We start from the raw sequence: 18250 nt of genomic DNA, 5'->3' as shown, positions 1-18250 counted from the left end.
TACTTTCGCGATATCCTTTTTTGTGCCTTGCCTTTTTTTCCTGAGGTTCTTAAATTTGATTCTTCCATCATGGTTTTACTTATTGATGTGGATCATATAGACTGCTATGTATGCTCCAAGGAAAACCCTCCAGAGCCTGGGGCCCTCAACAAGCCCCCTTCCGCCTGGCTTCTTTGGCCGCATTCCTGCAGAAATCATCGCTCTTATAACGGAGCAAGCAGACGATACCACCCACTCAGAAACCCGCGCTTCGCTCTGTTCCGTCAATAAATTATTTAATGCGACATGTACGGCCGCTTTGTATGGCAGCCAGATCTACATTCGCGACGACACTGCGCTGCGGCAACTGTTCAGGACCTTATTCGATCTTCGACCGGATCTCGTCCTCAAGGTGAACAATCTGCAAATCAAAGGGCAGGCTACAGGACAATATACGTGAGTCGTGTCATTAGCATGAGTTGTACTCGACTGTAAGCTGAGGTGTTTTAGTTTTGGTGGACTTTCAATCAAGAACAGAGAAGTATTGCGTCACCTTCGGTCTATACTTCGAGCATGTACCAATCTACACACCCTGTCCATTGTGGCATCCGATGATAGTCCCGCTTCCATCCTGTTGAACTCCCTGTTTGCTGAGTCGGACGAGGCTGATACACGAACATCAGAGTCGGGTGCTATAGCGGCCAAGCACCCAATCTTCCCCTTCCTGCGCGACCTTGAACTTCATTTCAGACTCGATCGGCCCATCTTCGATTTCCTCATGTTACACCATGCTGCACTCCACGTCCTCCGCGTTCATGATTCACAGCGGTTCCCATGGGATGCCCGCGCCCTTGGACTGCAGATATCCAATGAGTACTCTTTAGCTCCTTCTGCTGCCAGCTCGCATATCGAATGCTCCGCTTTCCTCGTACCTGCATTCGCGCCTGATTCACATATCGAGCACGCGACCATGGAATGGCAGGCTCGTGACGGAGATGTCGATGTCGTCGCGGAAGACATTGTCCAATCTCTCGCGCGCTCGCGGAGACCAATCAAGACAGTCGTTTATACTTCTCAGTCGTGGAATATCAAGTTCATGCGAGCTGCAGCGACGCGCCTCCCTTCTCTGGAGTTCCTTTATATGAGGAACACGGGCGATGACCTTCTCCGTGGGGTGCGAGGCTCTCAGGACGACTTCATCGTGAGTGTCTACAATACTTCTTTTAGTCGTCGAGTTTGTCAAGTTCAAGTTATAGCCCGCAAGCTTGTCGTCTGTTTACTTCGTCAACGACAAGTTCATCCAGCTGATACTTTTCATGGCAGGCCCCAGTTTTACGCATCATACCCGAGATTCTTCCCATGATGAACAAGCTAAGAGTCCTCATCTTATGGTGGACCACGTATCCGGTTGGTACCAGTCGAACTTTTCTAAATGACTTTGACACGGTTCGCGAATGGGCGAAACTATGTCCCTCGCTTCTCTATGTTGTCTTCCCTCTCAGTAAGTCCCGTCTACACCGTCGCAGCTCTCGCTTCCCGTTGTCAAACTTCCTCGAGACTAGTATGGTTGACGCCATTTCACGTTTGTCTGTTGGACTACAGCTAGGACGCGGTGGATTCGCATTCCTAAAGCAGAATATGACTTCTTTGTCCCCGACACCATCTTTAGCTGCACCGGCACAATCATTCGCGACTACAACTCTGACGATTTCATCGTAGACCCAAGAAGGATACGCAATGAAAATATCGCGCAATGGATGCACGATGTCTTCGAGCTCGAGCCGGATGGCGAAAGGATCATGTCAGCCTATTTTAGGCAGTTTAGGGACATGAGAAAGTCGGAGGAGGGAAAGGGTGTCGTGAGGAGCGTGAAGGAGTTATTAGAAAGAGCAAGGGTTGATCTAATTGGATGGGAAGAGGAATAGGGCAGTGCTATATGACCGCTCGACTCGAGCTCGAATAACATCTTATTTCCTGGGTACCCTCGAGAGCCTTCGAAAGAGGAGATGCCTTGAGCATGTTTATGTCTTTTGCTATGAGAAGGTTGTAAACCTCGAATTTGTGGAAAATCTTGAGTGACGGTAGTCAGCAACGGGTCCGATAAGTAGGTGCCACTGTGGCCCACTGCGGGAAACTGTTGATTCACATGTCAGCATCAGAATCAGACGGACCGGGACCTTGTTGAAGACGACCATGACCTTCAGAGGCTGTTCAGCACTACTCTCTCTCGACTCGACCATATACTCTGTACCCCTCAGGTTTTGCTTCGCCATAATATAGTCATCACTCGACGCCCAGATACTCTACAGGCTTTCAACAGTGAAGTATGATTGAAACGCGTCTTACGAAGTTGCTAGGGATTCGGATGTATGTATGTTCAATCAGCGTTATTTGGTGCGATAAATGACTCTGTACTGGCTGCTTATGACGGAGAATAGACCTATCGTGCAAGGAGGAATGCAATGGTGAGGAATGTTTCCTCTGTATATGTTACATGAACTACGAGACGATGTGCTACCTTTCTCTATAGGGTCGGCTTGCCTCCCCTTGCTGGAGCAGTATCGAATGCCGGAGGTCTGGGTAGGTCTTTTCATGATACGACACTCCTACTCAACGCTTTTGCGATTCCAGTGACCTGACTTTAAGTTTGCCAGGTATTCTAACTGCGCTCACTCAACCGTCCCCCGCCGCTCTCCGCGACGCCATCAAAGAGACACGGAAAATCACGAGCAAACCCTTCGGCGTCAACATCACTCTATTGCCGAGTATCAATCCACCGGACTATGAAGGGTATGCAAGAGCGGCTGTGGAAGAAGGCGTAAGGATATTCGAGACGGCGGGAAATAACCGTACGTGGCCAGTCCTCCAATAGTTTGTAGTGGACCTGATGGAGGTGTGCTTCAATATTTGGATAGCTGGACCCTTGATCAAATACTTCAAATCACAAGGATGCATCGTCATTCACAAGTGTACAACTATTAGGCATGCGAAGGTACGTTCCTAACCCTTCTGTCAGTCCACTGGTCTCTGGAGTAACGTGTTTTATTTTGCTGATAGTCCGCGGAACGCATGGGCGTGGACGTTCTTAGCATTGATGGGTTCGAATGTGCGCAACGACCGTTCACGGTTGGCAGCTATTATCATTATGTACACTGATTCTACACGTTGTCTACGTAGGCGCCGGTCACCCCGGGGAAGAAGACATCGGCGGCCTGATCCTAGTGAGCCCTTCCTTGACTCCTACACAGAATACACAGCAAACGTGAATTTGGCGAGACCGCTGACTGGAGGTTATCGACAGCTTGCACGAGCGTCACACGAACTGAAGATTCCTTATATCGCCTCTGGTGGAATCGCGGATGGTCGTGGGCTCGCAGGCGCGCTGGCATTAGGAGCATCGGTGAGTTCTTTCAGACTATTAGCGGTCCTGCACATTCGAACTCTGATTCATGTTTGTTCGTCAAGGGTGTGAACATGGGTCAGTGTGGTACCTGCTCTCGATCCGACCAATTAACTTGACTTACCGCTTGAATTGATATTAAAGGAACGCGCTTCATGTGCACCGTAGAGAGGTAAGGGTCTCTTTCCCTATTGCTCCTTGCAGCCAGTGTCTCAAGGAGTTACGCCACACAGCACCATACACCATAATATCAAGGAGAGGATCGTCGCTTCCACTGAGAAAGACACTGTACACATCTTCCGTACCCTTCATAACACCGCTCGCGTTTTCAAGAACAAGGTATCAGAAGAGGTCGTCGCGCTTGAACGGAGGCCCGGCGGGGCCAAGTTCGAGGACCTTCGGGAGCTGGTCTCGGGTGCTCGAGGACGCCAGGTGTATGAGAAGGGCGATCCAGATCTCGGGATTTGGAGCGCGGGCATCACAATGGGTCTCATTAATGATATTCCGACCTGCGAGGAGCTTTTGGTGAGGATGGAGAGGGAGGCGGAGGAGATCATCGAAGGTTTGGGGAATTTGAAGATCTCCAAGGAGAAGGCAAAGCTGTAGGTTTGTATTCGGAAGATAGGACTCTGACCGTCATCATGTAATTTTCCTATTCCTTTCTATATCATGAGTTGCGCCCAAGCATCAACGACCTTATTTGCGAGACTGCGCTGGACTGAGGAACGCGACGTAAGTCCATACTCATGGGCGTAGCGACTCAAGGTGCGTACTCTCTTTCCTTTTTGCGCGAACTTCTTTCTGACAGTGAACCTTTTCAGTCGCCATTCTGCTCCGTGCCCTGCGTCACAATACCTGATGGAATGCTGAAACCGCGGTCGGCGTTTCAGAATACCGTGCAATTCCTTAAAGGCCACCTCGTTGTGATGGCTCATGCGCACTCTAGCCAACCATATATAACCACGGCGGACGGATTTCATTGCTAGTCCAAAACCTCTTTTGGGCTCTCGCTACTAATTCCATCGATGTCAGCCCAGAATCTCCCCCATATTCAGGGCTCAATCCTGACTCCCTTATCCGAGGGGTTCGAACTAGCCAACGATCGAAACTCGCTGCTCTCCGTCCTTAGACCAGCTTACATCTTCCAGCCCAGCGCCTACAGCGACATCCCTCCCATCCTCCACTTTGCCTCTTCCCACTCCCCGAAGCTCGAAGTCGTCGTCAAATCCGGTGGCTGCCATTCGTCGACTTGGGCCAGCACAGACCAAGGCATCGTGATCGATCTCTCTCGGCTCACCAGCGTTAGACTCTCCGAAGATAAGCAGACCATAGTCGTCCAAGGTGGCGCGAATTGGGGACACGTCTACGAGGTGGCGAGCAAGGCGAACGTCGATGTCGTGGGAGCGCCGTGGTGGTTCGTTGGCGTCGGAGGTTCGTTGGTCGGAGGTGCTCAGGGGCATATAACCCCGCAGTATGGACAGGGTATCGATAATATGGTTGGTGCGACGGTTGTACTTGCGGATGGACGCATTGTCACGACCAGTGAGACCGAGGAGCCAGACTTGTTTTGGGCTATCCGCGGTATGTTCCCCTTGGAGCACGAAGGAACGTGATTGATAATTGTTATTGTTTCAGGTGGAGGAAATCAATTCGGGGTCGTGGTGGAGTTCGTGTTGAAAACTCACCCGTGCCCTGGTCCCGCTACTGTGGGTTTACTGGCCTATCAGGAGAACGCCTTCCCGGAGGTCCTTCGTGTGGTTCAGGTGAGCGCTCTGTACGCTAAACGAAGGTTACGAACTAAGTTTGAACGCATGCAGGAGCTCTCTAGGCCGAATGCAGTCCTCGAGAAAGTTGTAATGATGTTCACGAGGTTCCCCCCTGCCTTCAAGGTTAGGACACATGGCATTTTAGGCCCCTTGTTTCTCTCTCATACACTCACACCGCCTCTCGTCTTCTAGCCTACCGTCGTGATCCTTCCCTGGATCTCCGCCGCTAACTCTCGGTCTGGCGATGACTTCCTGCGGCCCTTCCGCGTGCTGCCAACCCCACCTTTCCTTGACAAAGTTAGCCCCGCAGACGCCCTACAAGCATCTCATGCCACGGATGCTACCCGTGAAACCGCGCCGCGACGGCTTAATATTCGTGGCGGCGCATGTGCTGAGCTTTCCACTGAGTTGGTGACGAGCGTGTGGAACCGATGGGTGAAGTTCACGGAGGAGACTCAGGATGCACGGGCGACCGCCATTATCTTCGATGGACACAAGATGGGCAATGCTGCCAAAGTTGGGAAAGAGGAGACCGCGTATGCGCTGAGAGAACCATTCTTTTCGGTTGCGATTCAAGGGCGGTGAGTATCATCTGATGTGATTATCCTTTTCGCGAGACATTCACTGACAACCTGAATCAGAAATACTCAGCCGTCGACGGATGCGGCCACTGCGGCTTTTGTCAAAGAGATTGCGGACTACATCCATCACGAGAATCGCGCGCTTGGTATTCAGTTGAATATGGCTCGGGGCGACGAATGTGCAGAAGATGTCTTCGATGTCAATCTTCCGAGGCTCAGGAAGTTGAAGGCGAAGTACGATCCGAAGGGTGTGTGGGCTAGGGGGTTCAGGATCGAACCGGATTTCTCGGGGACATGATACTTTAATATTGAGAATAGAATGAGGTTCGTTGTCACATGCTTTATAAAGGCTAAAGAGCCGCCCAAGCTGCAATGCCCTCCTCATCCACATATGCCCATCGTTCGATAACCTCGAAGAACTTCTTCCACCGCCCCCCGTCCACACCCATCAGCTCCTTCCACTCCCTGTTATTTTCTCCCCACAGTATCCGGATCGCCAAAAGCCATACTCCAAGCTGAATATCTCCCCAACTTAACTTGTCGCCCATCAGGAATTGCCTACCACCGTCCATATCCAACCAATCTCCAACCTGCTTGAAACCCTCCATGCCTTTCTTCCACATTGCTGGCCTCTGTTCTGCCGGAACCAAATCCTCCACCGGCTTCCCGAAATTCTCCTCCCTCGTCCTGCACCACCAATCGTAACTCTTGTTCGTGATTTGTTTCTTGATATCGAGGATCATCAAGGGCATGATATTCCCCGCTATCTTCTCCGCAAGCACGTCCTGAAATGCAGCTTGCAGTGCTTGTGTCCCAGCGGGAATGAGGGTGACGTTGGAGGAAGGGTACGTCTTGTCGAGATAGAGAGCGATGTTGTAGGAGTCGGAAACGATAGCACCGGTGGCGGGATCCTGGATGACAGGGAACGTGTAAAGCGGCGTTTTGGACCCATCGACGGGGTTGACTTCGTAGGCGGTTGGCTTGGCGCCGATGGAGATGCAATGAGATTTGATGTCGCAGCATTCGACCCAGACGGTGCGGTAGGGTATGCCTTTCACGTTCAACGCCATTCTGACCATAATTTCAGGATCAATAATGACCAGTCGCGAATGAAGCCGTGCAGGCCACCAGAAAGAAGAAATGTTCGTACCTAATCTTCCAGGTGTGTGGAGACATCGCTCCGTTCCGCACTTTGGTAGGGAAGTCGTAGAGGATAATTTCCTTTGCAGAGCTGGTCATTATTATGATAGCGGGAGGGGATATTATTCGAATATTTCGAATGTCCAAGGTGAGTGACGACCATTTCGTCTTATAACCTGCGTGTCAATAGGTAAATTCTTACTCAGCATCTTTCATCTTAGTCATTCTAGGGATGGACACATTTTCCATTTCATCTTAGTCATTCTAGGGATAGACACGCTTTCCACAATGCCTCAATACAGGGATTTATTGCTTTTATGGATCTCGTGCAAACGTAGACTGGTGGATGGGAACAGATCATGGAGCTGGACGCCTTACCTTCATTCACACACGCCTCTAGAAACCCAACACGCACCAACATTCGTGTCTCAATACCACACGAGACCCGCCTCCCGCATTGATCCGTCTTCTCTGCCGTTCCAGTTGTCCAACAGGGAACAAGCATGTTTGTGGCAGGTTTTATCCGTTGGGGAGCCTCTCGTGCCATTGTCTGCACGGATCAATGGCAGGTAATGACGGAGCTCGAGCTGCGGGAAAGTCTGCTTGTTTTGGTTCGCTATCTGAAAAGGAGTTGAGAAATTAACCATATTTACTCAAATGCGAAGTCCTCTAAGGGCGCGCCTTAGTGTCTTCTTGCTCGATCCGTGCCGGACACGCAAAAACAATTAGTCATAAATATACCAGAAAGCAGACTACTCGGTCTCGAGCCACTCTTTCAAACTAGCTTCGCCGTCCTCATCAACATAGTTCCACGTCGCAATGACTTCGTAAAACCTTTTCCATCTTCCTCCTTCAAAACTCATCAGCTCTTGCCACTCTTTACTCCTTTCTCCCCACATCCTCCTCATCATCAATAGCCACGACCCTATGATTATATCGGCCCAACTCAACTTATCTCCCATAACGAACTGCCCCTCACCACCGTTCTCATCCAACCACACTCCGACCTGCGTGAAGCCCTCTAGCGCCTTCTTCCACATCACAGGTCTCGCCTCAGGAGGACACATCTCTTCCAGCTTCACTCCAAAACGCGCCTCCCTCTTCTCTCTGAAATCTTCCCGCGCTCGTGCCGTGGCTGATGAGTTGGCAATATCAACGACCAGCATCGGGAACACGTTCATGACGATCTTCGCCATCCATATATCCTCAAATACCATCTGCAACGCCGCCGTCCCCGCGGGAGCAAACTTCAAATCCCTTGACAATTGGAATCCACTCTTCGCGACTAAGGAGCTGACGTGCGAGGGGTACGTGTTATCGAGATACCTCGCGATCTTGAATGAATCGGAGACTAGGGCACCGGTGGCGGGGTCGTGGATAACGGGGAATGTGTATTTTGGAGTCTTTGTGCCGTCGACTGGGTTGATGGAATAAGAAGTGGGTTCGGCACCGATGGAAATGCAGTGAGAAGCGATGTCGGGGGAATCGACCCAGACCGTGCGGTAGGAAATGCCCTTCATGTTCAGGGCGAGCCTGTCGAGATCATGGAGGTGGTAGAGTACACAATAGATAAGCTGTGGAAAGATATCTTCCACCGATCACTAACTCACCTAGCCTTCCATGTACTCGGCGAGAATGCTCCTCCAGGGTTCCTTCCTGGGAAGTCGTAAAGGATGATTTTGTCGTTGGAGGTGTTAGGGGCCATAGCGTACTATGTACGGGTGGGATACCTTCCAAAGTTCGCCTTCTTATACTTGACCATGCGCATCAACGGCTATCACCTGGGATATCGATTCTTCTTTGTGCGTCATATGTATGAGCATGATCGGGTGTCCCTAAGCTGAAAGCCTGTCTTTGATGGTTCCTGCGATCTTATTGTTGCGTAGCAGCATCAGTGTCGGCTGTTCCGTGTACGTTCATGACATCGTGCCGTTTTAGGTATGTGAAAGGCTCGAAAGAACTTCTCCAACCCAAACTCGTTGCGAGACTGACTCCGCTGGGAAGAAAACAAGTCAGCAGCACGTCCGTCTTTCTCAGCGCAGCGGTGTGTAATCGAGCTTGAATCGAACTTTCTTGCCTTTGCTTAGGAAGCACTTGGAATCCACCAACTGGAACGTACGATTCATGGCTGAGACCAGAACTCTCGAGCTTACGGATCATGCGCACAATTAGTCAGTACGTCTCAACAGTCTTGGTAATGACACGGAATAGGGCCTTCTGATCACAGTTGATACATATTTCACAGAGCGATGATAGCAAGCAATACAATGGCTGGGACGTACCGCTACTGATAGCACAACACAGCTAGATGGGAAAACAAGATATGCAAAGAGATAATAAACCATCACCGGCTTTCCCGACGCCGCTTGTTCCGTAGGAAACCTTCACTTCCACCTTCCAGTACCCGAACCTCAAAGACCTTGTGTTGCAAGATCCGTCCAGCAATACTCGAGCAACTTTCAATATGCTGCCGTTTTGACGAACGGATCAGGCATAGGGATTGCTTGTGCGGTAGTCGAGGCGAGTAGCAGCGTTACAATCATGGTAGGCATGAGCGGGACAAGGAGAAATCGACTTGCTAGGGGACGTGCTAAGTATGCTGTATAGAATACATAAGGTTAAGAAGCAGTATATAACAGAACGTACTGGGCTATTGTCCGACTATTTTTTTCAGGTGATGATACGTCTCACGCGCCACCGCCACCGTATCGTATACGACACGCTCCGGGACCGATTCCTCTCGCGGTCGCAAACGCCAGCGCGAAACGAGGGTATTCAAACTCGACTTGATAATGTTGAACTGTGACAGCGCGTTCGGGGCTGTCGGCCGTTGGGAGGGAATCCGGTCGGTCATGGACGAGATCAAAGGAGCGAGGAAGTCTAGGCCGTGAAACCGCTGTGCAGAAAAATGAGCGTATAAGAATGCTATACAAACACAGGTGGATTGGCACTAACTTGTAGTAAATCCTTCTTGTACATATTACCCAAGATGAAGATATCGGCCTGCATTGCGTTATATGGTATATCCCGTGAAAGCTCCGGAAGCTCCTTGTCTCTGCCTTTGGCTCCAACCACGAACGTTGATTCACCTAGACCGAACCGAGTCGATATGCCGAAGTCGATGAAATAGTATTTGACCGGATGATCTATTCGAGGAAGCGGATGTGCAACCCGGACACCATCTGGTGTGGCAGACCTGCGAACGGGATGGTGGCCGTTGGGAAAGATGGGTGAGGCATCCATCATAATATTCTCAGATGTGCAGTCTCTGGCAAGGTTTACGTTCAGGTCAATATGTTCCATAAATATTGCGGAGAGAGTTACCTGTGTGCAACATTCTGACTATGAATGAAGCAAATGCCCTACAAACAGAAGGGCCGTTAGTCGTTGTGTTAACTCGGACACTTAGATGGGACCAACCTCTAACGTTTGTCGTACGAAGTCCATGGCCTCTCCGACAGCGCCGAATGGTGGGTCATCATAAGGTCGCAGGTACGGCATCACGATGAAGTACCTATCAGTTTCGAGAGGATCAACGAAGGTGTCCAAAATTTGGACGCAGTGGTTCATGGGGTGTTTGATGAGGTTTGGAGTAGTAAGGGACAGTGCAATGTCAAGTTCGCTGTCATTGCGACGTATTGTTTTGAGAGAGACAAGTTTTCCATCTTCGCGGCGAGTAGCGTCCATAACGTCCATGTGCTGCCCATAGTCTATCGTTAATGTAGGAACGAGCAGGGACTAAAAAGGACTCGAATTTCACCACTGATGCAATCGAATCTTCACAGAAAATGGGATCAGCTCTGGTCCCTATCCAGGATGGCTTCCATTCGGGACAGTAGCGAGGTCTCAATTGATAGCCTCGGGCGTAGAGTGAATGATAACGATCGCGCCAGAATTCCTCCCCAGGCTGGACGTTGAAAAGTCCTCTTTCAGTCGCTGCCTCGTAAAGGCGTAGATTTTCTGGAGATAGCAGGGCATAGGAAGGTAGTCGAGATTCATCGAGAGTCATCTAGTCTTTTGTGGTCCACAAGAGCTTCAAGTGAGCCAGGACAGGTGCATCAGGGTTTGTCTTCGGAGCTACGAGTTGAATCAGTTGAGAAAGTGAGCGTTAGGTTCAGACTTTGCTTCCGAAGTAGACACCGAACGGAAGAAGCGGGCCGTGTAGACCGTGAGTAAAATGCTGTGGAACCGCCTTGCCGGTCGACGCGTACGTACCTCTCAAATGCACGATTTCCTCGAGGCCTTCACAATCACACTCAGCCCGTCATATAAGCTCACGGTGGTTCTCAAGCCATGCTTCAATCACCCTTCCGTCCTACCCCCTGCCATTGTCCGCCCATACCTCCACCTGTGATCTCAACAGCCAACCAAAGCTCCATATCGAGTCCGCAGACGAATCGGTAGTATCCTCGCCTGTTTAACTCCACCTCGTGAGTGTGTTACCATACCTACTCAAGGCCACTATTAGATAGAAGACTCATGCGTTATGTCTGATGCTTTGCTAGGCCACCATGTACTCTGAAGCTGCTATGACATGGTTCGGCACAGTAGCAACTATTTTCACGTTCGGCAGCATGGCTTTTTCGATCATTCGCGCGTTCCTCCCTTCCAAGCAAATGCAGGAGCTTGACGCCGTATTCAAAGAAACCGAGACGCTCCTGCATGAAGCAGAGGAGGAAGCCTTGCTGGATACGTCGTTTTTGCGCCATGTCAAAAGAAGGCTTGCGATGTACGGTATATTATATATATTGTCATAGCTGCAGGCATGCTGACTGGATGCCTCACTAGTCTTCAGGATGCTGTCCTGCTCATCCGAAGCGAAGTTCATGCAGCCAGCTTGTCATGCGTGCATGATTATACCGGTGTCTTTACTGGGCTGGCACGGAAAGTGTCCTTCGTGTCCAAGGACGTCAAGGATCTGCGCGCCACCCTCTCCGTGAGTAACCCTCTGTAGACGAGTTCGTCGCCCGTTCTGAAGGCACGATCTTGCATGCAGAGGTCGTCTGCAGAAGCTCGAATGAGGTTGCAGGAAGAAGAACGCAAAGCCGCGTTGGCCTCTAATTGCACCGTAGCAGACGGTGCTCCTGCTGGTCACCAACAGGAAGCACCGCTCGATGATTCTAGACCTCGCCGCTCAGATTCATTGCATAGTAAGTCTTTCGTATACACTGCGATGAGGGTAGCAACTCATTCTATTTTCAGCCGTAGACTCTGAATCTACATTCGTCACCACTGAGGGTGGCGAACTGAAGGACGATACATCTCTCTGCGAGGCGGCCCCCTCGTCAGCCTCTAGCATCGTGGCAGCCGTACGCGCCGCTCCCATGCGCCTTCTTGGGAAGTTAAGGGCGACGCGAACCGCCTCCGCTTCCCTTTAGTCCAAAGATTCCACCACACCTTCATCACATGTTTCTGTTTCACCGAGTTCTTTACTTCTCTCAATCATCATCATATCCTTGGCATCGATAAACCCACTCATCTCGCATGTTCCTCACTATTACATCTCTACCTTCTCCCAGTGTTCTATCACATCGCTTTCTCCTTGCTATTTTTCTGTTTTCGAACCTGCTGTTTCTTTACTGTGTGTACATTAGTAGGATGGGACTAAAATCATAACGCTGGCGTTTATTCCCGTTCACGGGACCTGCATAGCGACGGGCTTGCGAAGGATAGGCAAGAAGGAAAGTTTATTGTATCCAGCACAGCCACGGAGATAACGCCAAGCTGTGCCGGCCGCTGGCGCTCAGTGCAGGACAAGATGACACTGCACCCGGATCTCATTAGCCATTGTTCTCGAATCTGCTTGTTCAAGCTGTTCACCACAGTATTAAAGGCTGCGCTTCAGAGACCTTTCTAACCCTTCATCGTTCCTATATTCTTTGGCGGCTGTTACTGAGGCTTATCTACGCTATCATGTTCTCTCACTGGAATCACTCTCGTACCAGACGTGGCGACCAACCACTTCCATCTCGCACCTTCTTCAAACATTCAGAGACCGCACCACCTCCACCAGAATGGGCCCCTGCACCCGAGAAGAAACATACTCTAGGTCTTTACAACGAAGCTTCCGAATCAGACTACGATACCGCAGAGGCTTTCTGCAATCAATATCCTGTTGACCCTGCCAGACCTCTTCCATCCGAAATCGTCGAGCGAATAGAGAAGCAAGGATGTGGCGCCTGGACACTGGAGCGACCACATACGACTCGGTTTGTGGGCGAGATCGAAGGGGGTGATGTCATCAGAATGAGAACAGAGAAGAAGTGCGAGGATGTTTGTGTCTTCAGTAATTTGCCCATTGTGGGTGGGTGGTATGATACCAAGAAGAAGAATGGGGTGTACTACGAGGTGCAGGTCAATCGAATGGACGATGTAATTGCCGTCGGTGAGCGCTACCTTTCCGTTTATCCTCTATCTGCGATATATCGCTCACTCTTCGATGTTGCTTGCGGATGTCAGGCATGGCATGTAAACCGTATCCAGAGTTTCGTCTCCCAGGCTGGAACCGTCTCAGCGCAGCTCTTCATCTGGACGATCTTCGCAAGTTCTGCGAAGATCCAGACGGTGGCCGGGATTATGCTCTACCTCCTGGCATAAAACACATCTCTCCAAACGACATCATAGGCTGTGGCTACGTCTTCTCGAGCGGCGCTATCTTCTTCACCCATAACGGTCGTCGTCTCCCCGACGCCTTCACAGGTATGTTCCTCCCGCGGGCGCAATACGACGTATATGCTGCGATTGGCGTATGTGGTAGGAATGAAGTCGAGGTCAATTTTGGTCAAGAACTTTTTGTGTGGAAGGAGGGTAACGATTGGGCGTGGAAGATTGAGGGACATGTTGGGATGAAGTTGGCGGGCCCGAGTGGCGCGGAAGAGGAGGACTTGCCGGCATACTCAAGAACATGACCAGTTAATCCTACATCACTGTAGTTGATTATATTCTCTTCACAGATTAACTAGTACTGAGCGGGTGTACGGTAATGATGGGCCCACATTGTTTATGCTTATGTATCTTATCACTTCAGGCCGCAACCAGGCCGTCGAAATTTGGGTAAGACTCCTCAGAGAATTGGCGCCTACTGTAGTTGACTGATAATCAAACCTCAGTCGACCCCCTGCTCGCTCACTGTGATGCACGTCGCCATAAGTACGCCACACTGTAAGTCGCCACAGGAATAGTCGGTGTTGCGGAGCTTAAAATATCCGGTTAATCCCGGCCCTTGTTGATGTGGCGTCTGGATCCACAACTTGTTGCAGTCCTCCGAGTCCGACACCCGGACCTTTCCCGCCATCCAGCTGTCTTGCTAATATCCAGCCATACACCCTGAGCATGTCATAAAACTTTCTCCGCAGTGTACGCTCCAGTTACTCCCTGAACATTGCAGAACCCTTCAGAATCTTGCTTACCCATCTGGACGCGCGTCGCTGGGCCACGTCTATCACACACACGCGTACATATCTACTCAGCTTGTGTCCGTAGATCATTCGTCGTCTTGACCTGTAGTCTTGGCCCACTATCCTACTTGTGACCACCGCCTCTCAGTGAACTGATACTAAGTCTCTCACTCCATCTTCGACACAATGTCAAACCTGAATAGCAGCACCGATGTCTGGGTCACATCCATTGAGCACCTCAAAGATAGACCCAAAGCAAACGAGGCTCTCAAGATCCTCCAGAGGACCGCGTCCTTAGTCAAACCTATCATGCGAAAACATTCATGGAGGCTGCCTACGCTTGGCGAATTTTTTCCCAACAACCCGAGTCTCCTTGGTGAGTGGACTTTCATACTGCTTTTCAATCATCGGCTGAACCTCAATTACTTGAGCCAGGCCTGAGTGGGTATATGTTTCTGTAACATTTGTAGAATATTGCTCACCTTCGCATAGATATCAATGGTGGTCGAAAGATTCTCATCCGATTACGACCCGCTCATGCTCCCGATTCTTTCTATCCGGAAGAGGACATCATAGGCACTATGCTTCATGAGGTGGGCCGCCCTCGTACATCACTGTGCTGGACGTATGTTCATACTCTTGACTGTATAGTTGACACATAATGTCCACGGGCCACATGATGAGAAATTCTACAAATATCTATCTGGTCTGGAAGAGGAGTTCTACGAACTCAAGCGGAGCGGATATTCTGGTGAAGGCTTCTTCTCCAAAGGTCATAGGCTTGGCCTCGGTGTCTCGCATGACCTGCCACCACATCTCGCCCGCCAGAAGGCGCTGCAAGCGGCAGAGAAGAGAAGAGGTTTTGCCCAGGTATTGGGCGGTGGAGGAAAACTCGGCGGAGGCGGCCTTGCCCGTGCGGGCATGAGTCCCAGAGAGGTGGCTGCCTTGGTATGTCCCCTGAGTCGTATTTTCACTGCGATTTGACGCTGATGCTCGTAACAGGCGGCTGAGAGAAGAGCGAAAGACGCAAAGTCCTGTGGTTCGGGGCCACAGGCCGAGCGAGAGGCGGAACAAGCGGCGAAAGATAGCGTGAAGCACGATGTCATCGACCTAAGATTCGACAGCGATTCAGACTCGGACGTCGAGTTCGTCGAAAACGATGACGATGTAATCATTGTTGGCGACGATAATGCTGTTGCTGGTCCTTCGAAGGTTGTGATACCCCAGTCAAAGCAACATGCCGCCGCTACCTCTTTCACACCGCCATCTTCGTCTTCGGGGAAACGGCGAGATCCTGCATCGAGAGAAAAACCCGCCACTTCAACTTCCTCGTCATCGGCTCGTTCTACTCCGTATTCTCCTTCATCACCCCGCACCGCTCCTACTGCCGCTACAACCGCATCGACATCGGACACACCTACCTCAATAGGCGGAGCAACAACGTGGCCGTGTTCCGTCTGTACGCTCATTAATCCCGTACACGCTCTGCAATGTGACGCTTGTGCATCGCCACGCCCAATTCAGCGGGTTTCAACACAGTCTGGATGGAGTTGTAGGGTTTGTGGCGAGCAGGGTATAAATCCCGACTTCTGGACGTGCACCTTCTGTGGCACTGTGAAGGATTCGAGCGCATAACGTCCCTAATGACGGGCTCCTGTGGGTTCCTCCATAGTATCGATCGCGTCCTCGTCTGAGTCGTGATGAAGTAGGAATACATGATCGCTCTATGCCTTCGGCATGCCTCATAGTAGTAGTTCATTTCATTTTGTATGTACAATATCAATCCTGTGGATGACCACGATGTTCATTCAGACTGCTCCTTGGTGCTATTCTATCATCAACGTGAACGTTGCGCCGGGGTACACTCCAGCCTTCTTCAAGCTCTCGTCCATGTCGCATTTTAGCATCACCGCATCGTCCAGATCATCTTGCCACTCAAACTCCCTCAACATCAACATCGAACTTTTCAGAAGTCATGCGCGGCGGCGGACTCGGTACTATGACTGTGGTGGAAAGTTGAACAAGTCGTGGAATCGCCGTTCCTGCCTTCCGGAAACCGGGGTAGAATTCCTTCCTTGTTTTGTGGTGCCGATCGGTGTGGCCCATGGCCAAGCATGCCCTCAAAATATTCTTGCACAGTATATATACGGGAAAAACAGTGATATCGGTCACTCAAAGTCAACCGCCTCCATTCGTGATCACAATTCATTCCTCCGACTTTTGAATGAGGCTGTCATCCTTTACCATGAAAGTCGCGTGGGGGTAAGCCCCAGCCCTCTTCAAGCTCTTGTCCATATCACACTTGACCATTACTTCCTCGTCCTCATCACCTTCCTCCTGCCGGAATCTCTTCATCATCAACGTCGCACTATATCGTGAGTGAAGTCAGTGCTGAGGATATAGGTTAACAATCGCAGAGTCCGTCATAACTTACCGCACAAAAGGCAAGTCAATTTCCTTGTATAACCGGGTAAGCAACCGATGAACGAGATGCTCAGGGTCTACTCGAACTGTGTGCCGTATTCCATCGGGAAGCCATACGAATATCTCGATCTTTCGGTCGTGTGAACCTGAGGACAGCGTCAGTGTGGAAAACATATCAGAAATGTCGAGACGGCAGAGACATACCCAAGTTCTTCGAACCGTGCCACGATCTTCCACATTCGAGACATGAAACAGAGTCCTCAACATAATAACTCAGTATCCCCGTCGCCTCTTCCGAGTTACAGAATAACGGACACAAGCCCGGGCTGAGATAAAGACGGTCGAGGGCAGCATTCGATAGGTACCGTTGTCGGAGGAAGCGGAAAAGAGAGCGATATGTTGCCTTGACGCATTGCCGCCCTAATGGTGTATCGGCTCTCGAACCGAGATCTCCAACAACCATCTCCTTTAGGCATGGGAGAAACAAGGAGAGGTGATGCTGTGGCACGAGGAAAGGATTATCATCATCGCCGTCCGCACCGCCTGCGGATGGAGCACTCAGCCGTGCCAAAGCAGACAGGAATTCGGGAAGCCCATAGGGACCGGACACCCTAAGGATCTCGACTCCTTTGAAGTGGCCAAAAAAGGATCGCCATCCAGAAACGCTGTTGTAAGACTCTGATGTGCCATCTTCGATGCCTTCTGTAGACATCGAAAGCCATAGCGCCAGCACATCTGAAGTGGGTAGGTGTTCGCACATCGCTGAAAGCTGCGCGAAAGGAGCATAGACGCTGGGTTCATGGGGCGGAGCTTCGTCCAAGTCGAGGCCGGTGAAAGATCTGGAGAAACAGACAGTTGGTCCAAGCGTAGGTTTATGTGTAGCAAGGTACCACATCTTCTCTAAGTGTTCGGTGCGCCAGCCGCGGTAGTCGATGGACTGTTCACTGCTCCCCGCACCCAGGGAAATGGAGAGGTATTCATGTGGCTGAATCTGGGGGCGATTCGTGAGGTCGCTGAGGCCGCTCAGCGTATCGACTAGATAGTCGTCGTCGTCGCCAAGGCCTGACGTAACGATGGTGGGTCGTATGAAAGTCGTCCGATCAGGATTGAAAGATATCTTGCCGAAAAAAGCATCGAGTGTGTAAGGGCATCCGCTCGAAACGGTCAAAAGGCGTAGGTTAGGAAGAGCAACAGGAGCGATGCCATGGTATGTGACATCCGAGTGGTACTCCTGCGCAATGTTGCATTCGTAACACTCGTCTGCAAAAGACAAACTGACGGTCTCCAGGACCGAAGTGCGGCGAAGGAGGTCTATCCAGGATGGTATGGACCAGTAGTGGTGCCCCAATGACAGATGGTGGAGATGTGGGAGAAGGGGAGATGTTACAGGAAGCTCGTATCCCGATGGAAGCTGCAAGGCACGGAGCCGAGGAGCATTACCAGCAAACAAATCGCTGGGGATGACCGATGGCCCGGACTTTCCATAATCCTGCTCCTCTTTGATGCAAAACTTCTCTAGCATCGGCATCGAAATATTCAAGGGAAACTCGTCCAAGTATACCC

General features: G+C 50.8%; 9 protein-coding genes across 9 annotated transcripts; 5 read left to right on the top strand and 4 right to left on the bottom strand.

Moving 5' to 3' along the window:
* The first annotated feature begins 8 nt into the window (after positions 1–8).
* Positions 9–1955, top strand: STEHIDRAFT_171876 (uncharacterized protein). Its single transcript, XM_007309298.1, has 5 exons — positions 9–45; positions 101–435; positions 490–1180; positions 1303–1480; positions 1582–1955. The coding sequence occupies exons 2-5, from the start codon at positions 107–109 to the stop codon at positions 1902–1904; spliced, it is 1521 nt and encodes a 506-aa protein (XP_007309360.1). The 5' UTR covers positions 9–45; positions 101–106; the 3' UTR covers positions 1905–1955.
* A 216-nt stretch (positions 1956–2171) lies between these two features.
* On the top strand, positions 2172–4071 carry STEHIDRAFT_149932 (inosine monophosphate dehydrogenase). The gene is made up of 11 exons (XM_007309297.1): positions 2172–2346; positions 2418–2444; positions 2510–2559; positions 2634–2828; positions 2895–2971; positions 3037–3085; positions 3157–3200; positions 3281–3379; positions 3445–3457; positions 3524–3551; positions 3613–4071. The coding sequence occupies exons 1-11, from the start codon at positions 2306–2308 to the stop codon at positions 3983–3985; spliced, it is 996 nt and encodes a 331-aa protein (XP_007309359.1). The 5' UTR covers positions 2172–2305; the 3' UTR covers positions 3986–4071.
* A 333-nt stretch (positions 4072–4404) lies between these two features.
* On the top strand, positions 4405–6060 carry STEHIDRAFT_103991 (FAD-binding domain-containing protein; the record flags this gene model as incomplete). Its single annotated transcript, XM_007309296.1, has 5 exons — positions 4405–4960; positions 5015–5142; positions 5197–5268; positions 5338–5726; positions 5787–6060. 5 exons carry the CDS (start codon positions 4405–4407, stop codon positions 6022–6024), a joined length of 1383 nt encoding a protein of 460 aa, XP_007309358.1. The 3' UTR covers positions 6025–6060.
* A 16-nt stretch (positions 6061–6076) lies between these two features.
* On the bottom strand, positions 6077–6965 carry STEHIDRAFT_161719 (uncharacterized protein; the record flags this gene model as incomplete). The annotated part of the gene is made up of 2 exons (XM_007309295.1): positions 6077–6797; positions 6877–6965. 2 exons carry the CDS (start codon positions 6963–6965, stop codon positions 6077–6079), a joined length of 810 nt encoding a protein of 269 aa, XP_007309357.1.
* Positions 6966–7578: 613 nt separating this feature from the next.
* Positions 7579–8571, bottom strand: STEHIDRAFT_103989 (uncharacterized protein; the record flags this gene model as incomplete). The annotated part of the gene is made up of 2 exons (XM_007309294.1): positions 7579–8399; positions 8477–8571. The coding sequence occupies 2 exons, from the start codon at positions 8569–8571 to the stop codon at positions 7619–7621; spliced, it is 876 nt and encodes a 291-aa protein (XP_007309356.1). The 3' UTR covers positions 7579–7618.
* A 519-nt stretch (positions 8572–9090) lies between these two features.
* STEHIDRAFT_149930 (uncharacterized protein) lies at positions 9091–10875 on the bottom strand (the record flags this gene model as incomplete). The annotated part of the gene is made up of 6 exons (XM_007309293.1): positions 9091–9444; positions 9513–9762; positions 9822–10134; positions 10191–10228; positions 10287–10565; positions 10627–10875. 5 exons carry the CDS (start codon positions 10873–10875, stop codon positions 9517–9519), a joined length of 1125 nt encoding a protein of 374 aa, XP_007309355.1. The 3' UTR covers positions 9091–9444; positions 9513–9516.
* Positions 10876–11216: 341 nt separating this feature from the next.
* STEHIDRAFT_171871 (uncharacterized protein) lies at positions 11217–13822 on the top strand. Its single transcript, XM_007309292.1, has 7 exons — positions 11217–11296; positions 11372–11595; positions 11655–11802; positions 11863–12016; positions 12069–12150; positions 12812–13251; positions 13326–13822. The coding sequence occupies exons 2-7, from the start codon at positions 11378–11380 to the stop codon at positions 13772–13774; spliced, it is 1491 nt and encodes a 496-aa protein (XP_007309354.1). The 5' UTR covers positions 11217–11296; positions 11372–11377; the 3' UTR covers positions 13775–13822.
* A 358-nt stretch (positions 13823–14180) lies between these two features.
* On the top strand, positions 14181–15898 carry STEHIDRAFT_149926 (WLM-domain-containing protein; the record flags this gene model as incomplete). Its single annotated transcript, XM_007309291.1, has 5 exons — positions 14181–14639; positions 14699–14704; positions 14756–14856; positions 14915–15211; positions 15266–15898. Exons 1-5 carry the CDS (start codon positions 14450–14452, stop codon positions 15896–15898), a joined length of 1227 nt encoding a protein of 408 aa, XP_007309353.1. The 5' UTR covers positions 14181–14449.
* Positions 15899–16459: 561 nt separating this feature from the next.
* STEHIDRAFT_125100 (uncharacterized protein) lies at positions 16460–17450 on the bottom strand (the record flags this gene model as incomplete). The annotated part of the gene is made up of 3 exons (XM_007309290.1): positions 16460–16631; positions 16698–16833; positions 16892–17450. The coding sequence occupies 3 exons, from the start codon at positions 17445–17447 to the stop codon at positions 16469–16471; spliced, it is 855 nt and encodes a 284-aa protein (XP_007309352.1). The 3' UTR covers positions 16460–16468.
* Positions 17451–18250: the final 800 nt, after the last annotated feature.

Source organism: Stereum hirsutum (assembly GCF_000264905.1).
Source record: "Stereum hirsutum FP-91666 SS1 unplaced genomic scaffold STEHIscaffold_17, whole genome shotgun sequence".
NCBI lineage: Eukaryota > Fungi > Basidiomycota > Agaricomycetes > Russulales > Stereaceae > Stereum > Stereum hirsutum.
The sequence above is the reverse complement of the archived record's forward strand: the minus strand, read 5'-3'. Positions and strand labels throughout refer to the sequence as shown.

What these genes read in the sequence shown, in the direction of transcription:
- STEHIDRAFT_171876 (XM_007309298.1), top strand. Translation starts at nt 107, where the DNA reads ATGTATGCTCCAAGGAAAACCCTCCAGAGCCTGGGGCCCTCAACAAGC. An exon ending in GCTCTCAGGACGACTTCATC is followed by an intron (nt 1,181 to 1,302) that starts GTGAGTGTCTAC and finishes TTTTCATGGCAG; the next exon opens with GCCCCAGTTTTACGCATCAT. An exon ending in CTATGTTGTCTTCCCTCTCA is followed by an intron (nt 1,481 to 1,581) that starts GTAAGTCCCGTC and finishes GTTGGACTACAG; the next exon opens with CTAGGACGCGGTGGATTCGC.
- STEHIDRAFT_149932 (XM_007309297.1), top strand. Translation starts at nt 2,306, where the DNA reads ATGATTGAAACGCGTCTTACGAAGTTGCTAGGGATTCGGAT. An exon ending in CGAGACGGCGGGAAATAACC is followed by an intron (nt 2,829 to 2,894) that starts GTACGTGGCCAG and finishes ATATTTGGATAG; the next exon opens with CTGGACCCTTGATCAAATAC. An exon ending in CAACTATTAGGCATGCGAAG is followed by an intron (nt 2,972 to 3,036) that starts GTACGTTCCTAA and finishes TTTTGCTGATAG; the next exon opens with TCCGCGGAACGCATGGGCGT.
- STEHIDRAFT_171871 (XM_007309292.1), top strand. Translation starts at nt 11,378, where the DNA reads ATGTACTCTGAAGCTGCTATGACATGGTTCGGCACAGTAGCAACTATT. An exon ending in ATCTGCGCGCCACCCTCTCC is followed by an intron (nt 11,803 to 11,862) that starts GTGAGTAACCCT and finishes TCTTGCATGCAG; the next exon opens with AGGTCGTCTGCAGAAGCTCG. An exon ending in CTCTGCGAGGCGGCCCCCTC is followed by an intron (nt 12,151 to 12,811) that starts GTCAGCCTCTAG and finishes CTCTCGTACCAG; the next exon opens with ACGTGGCGACCAACCACTTC.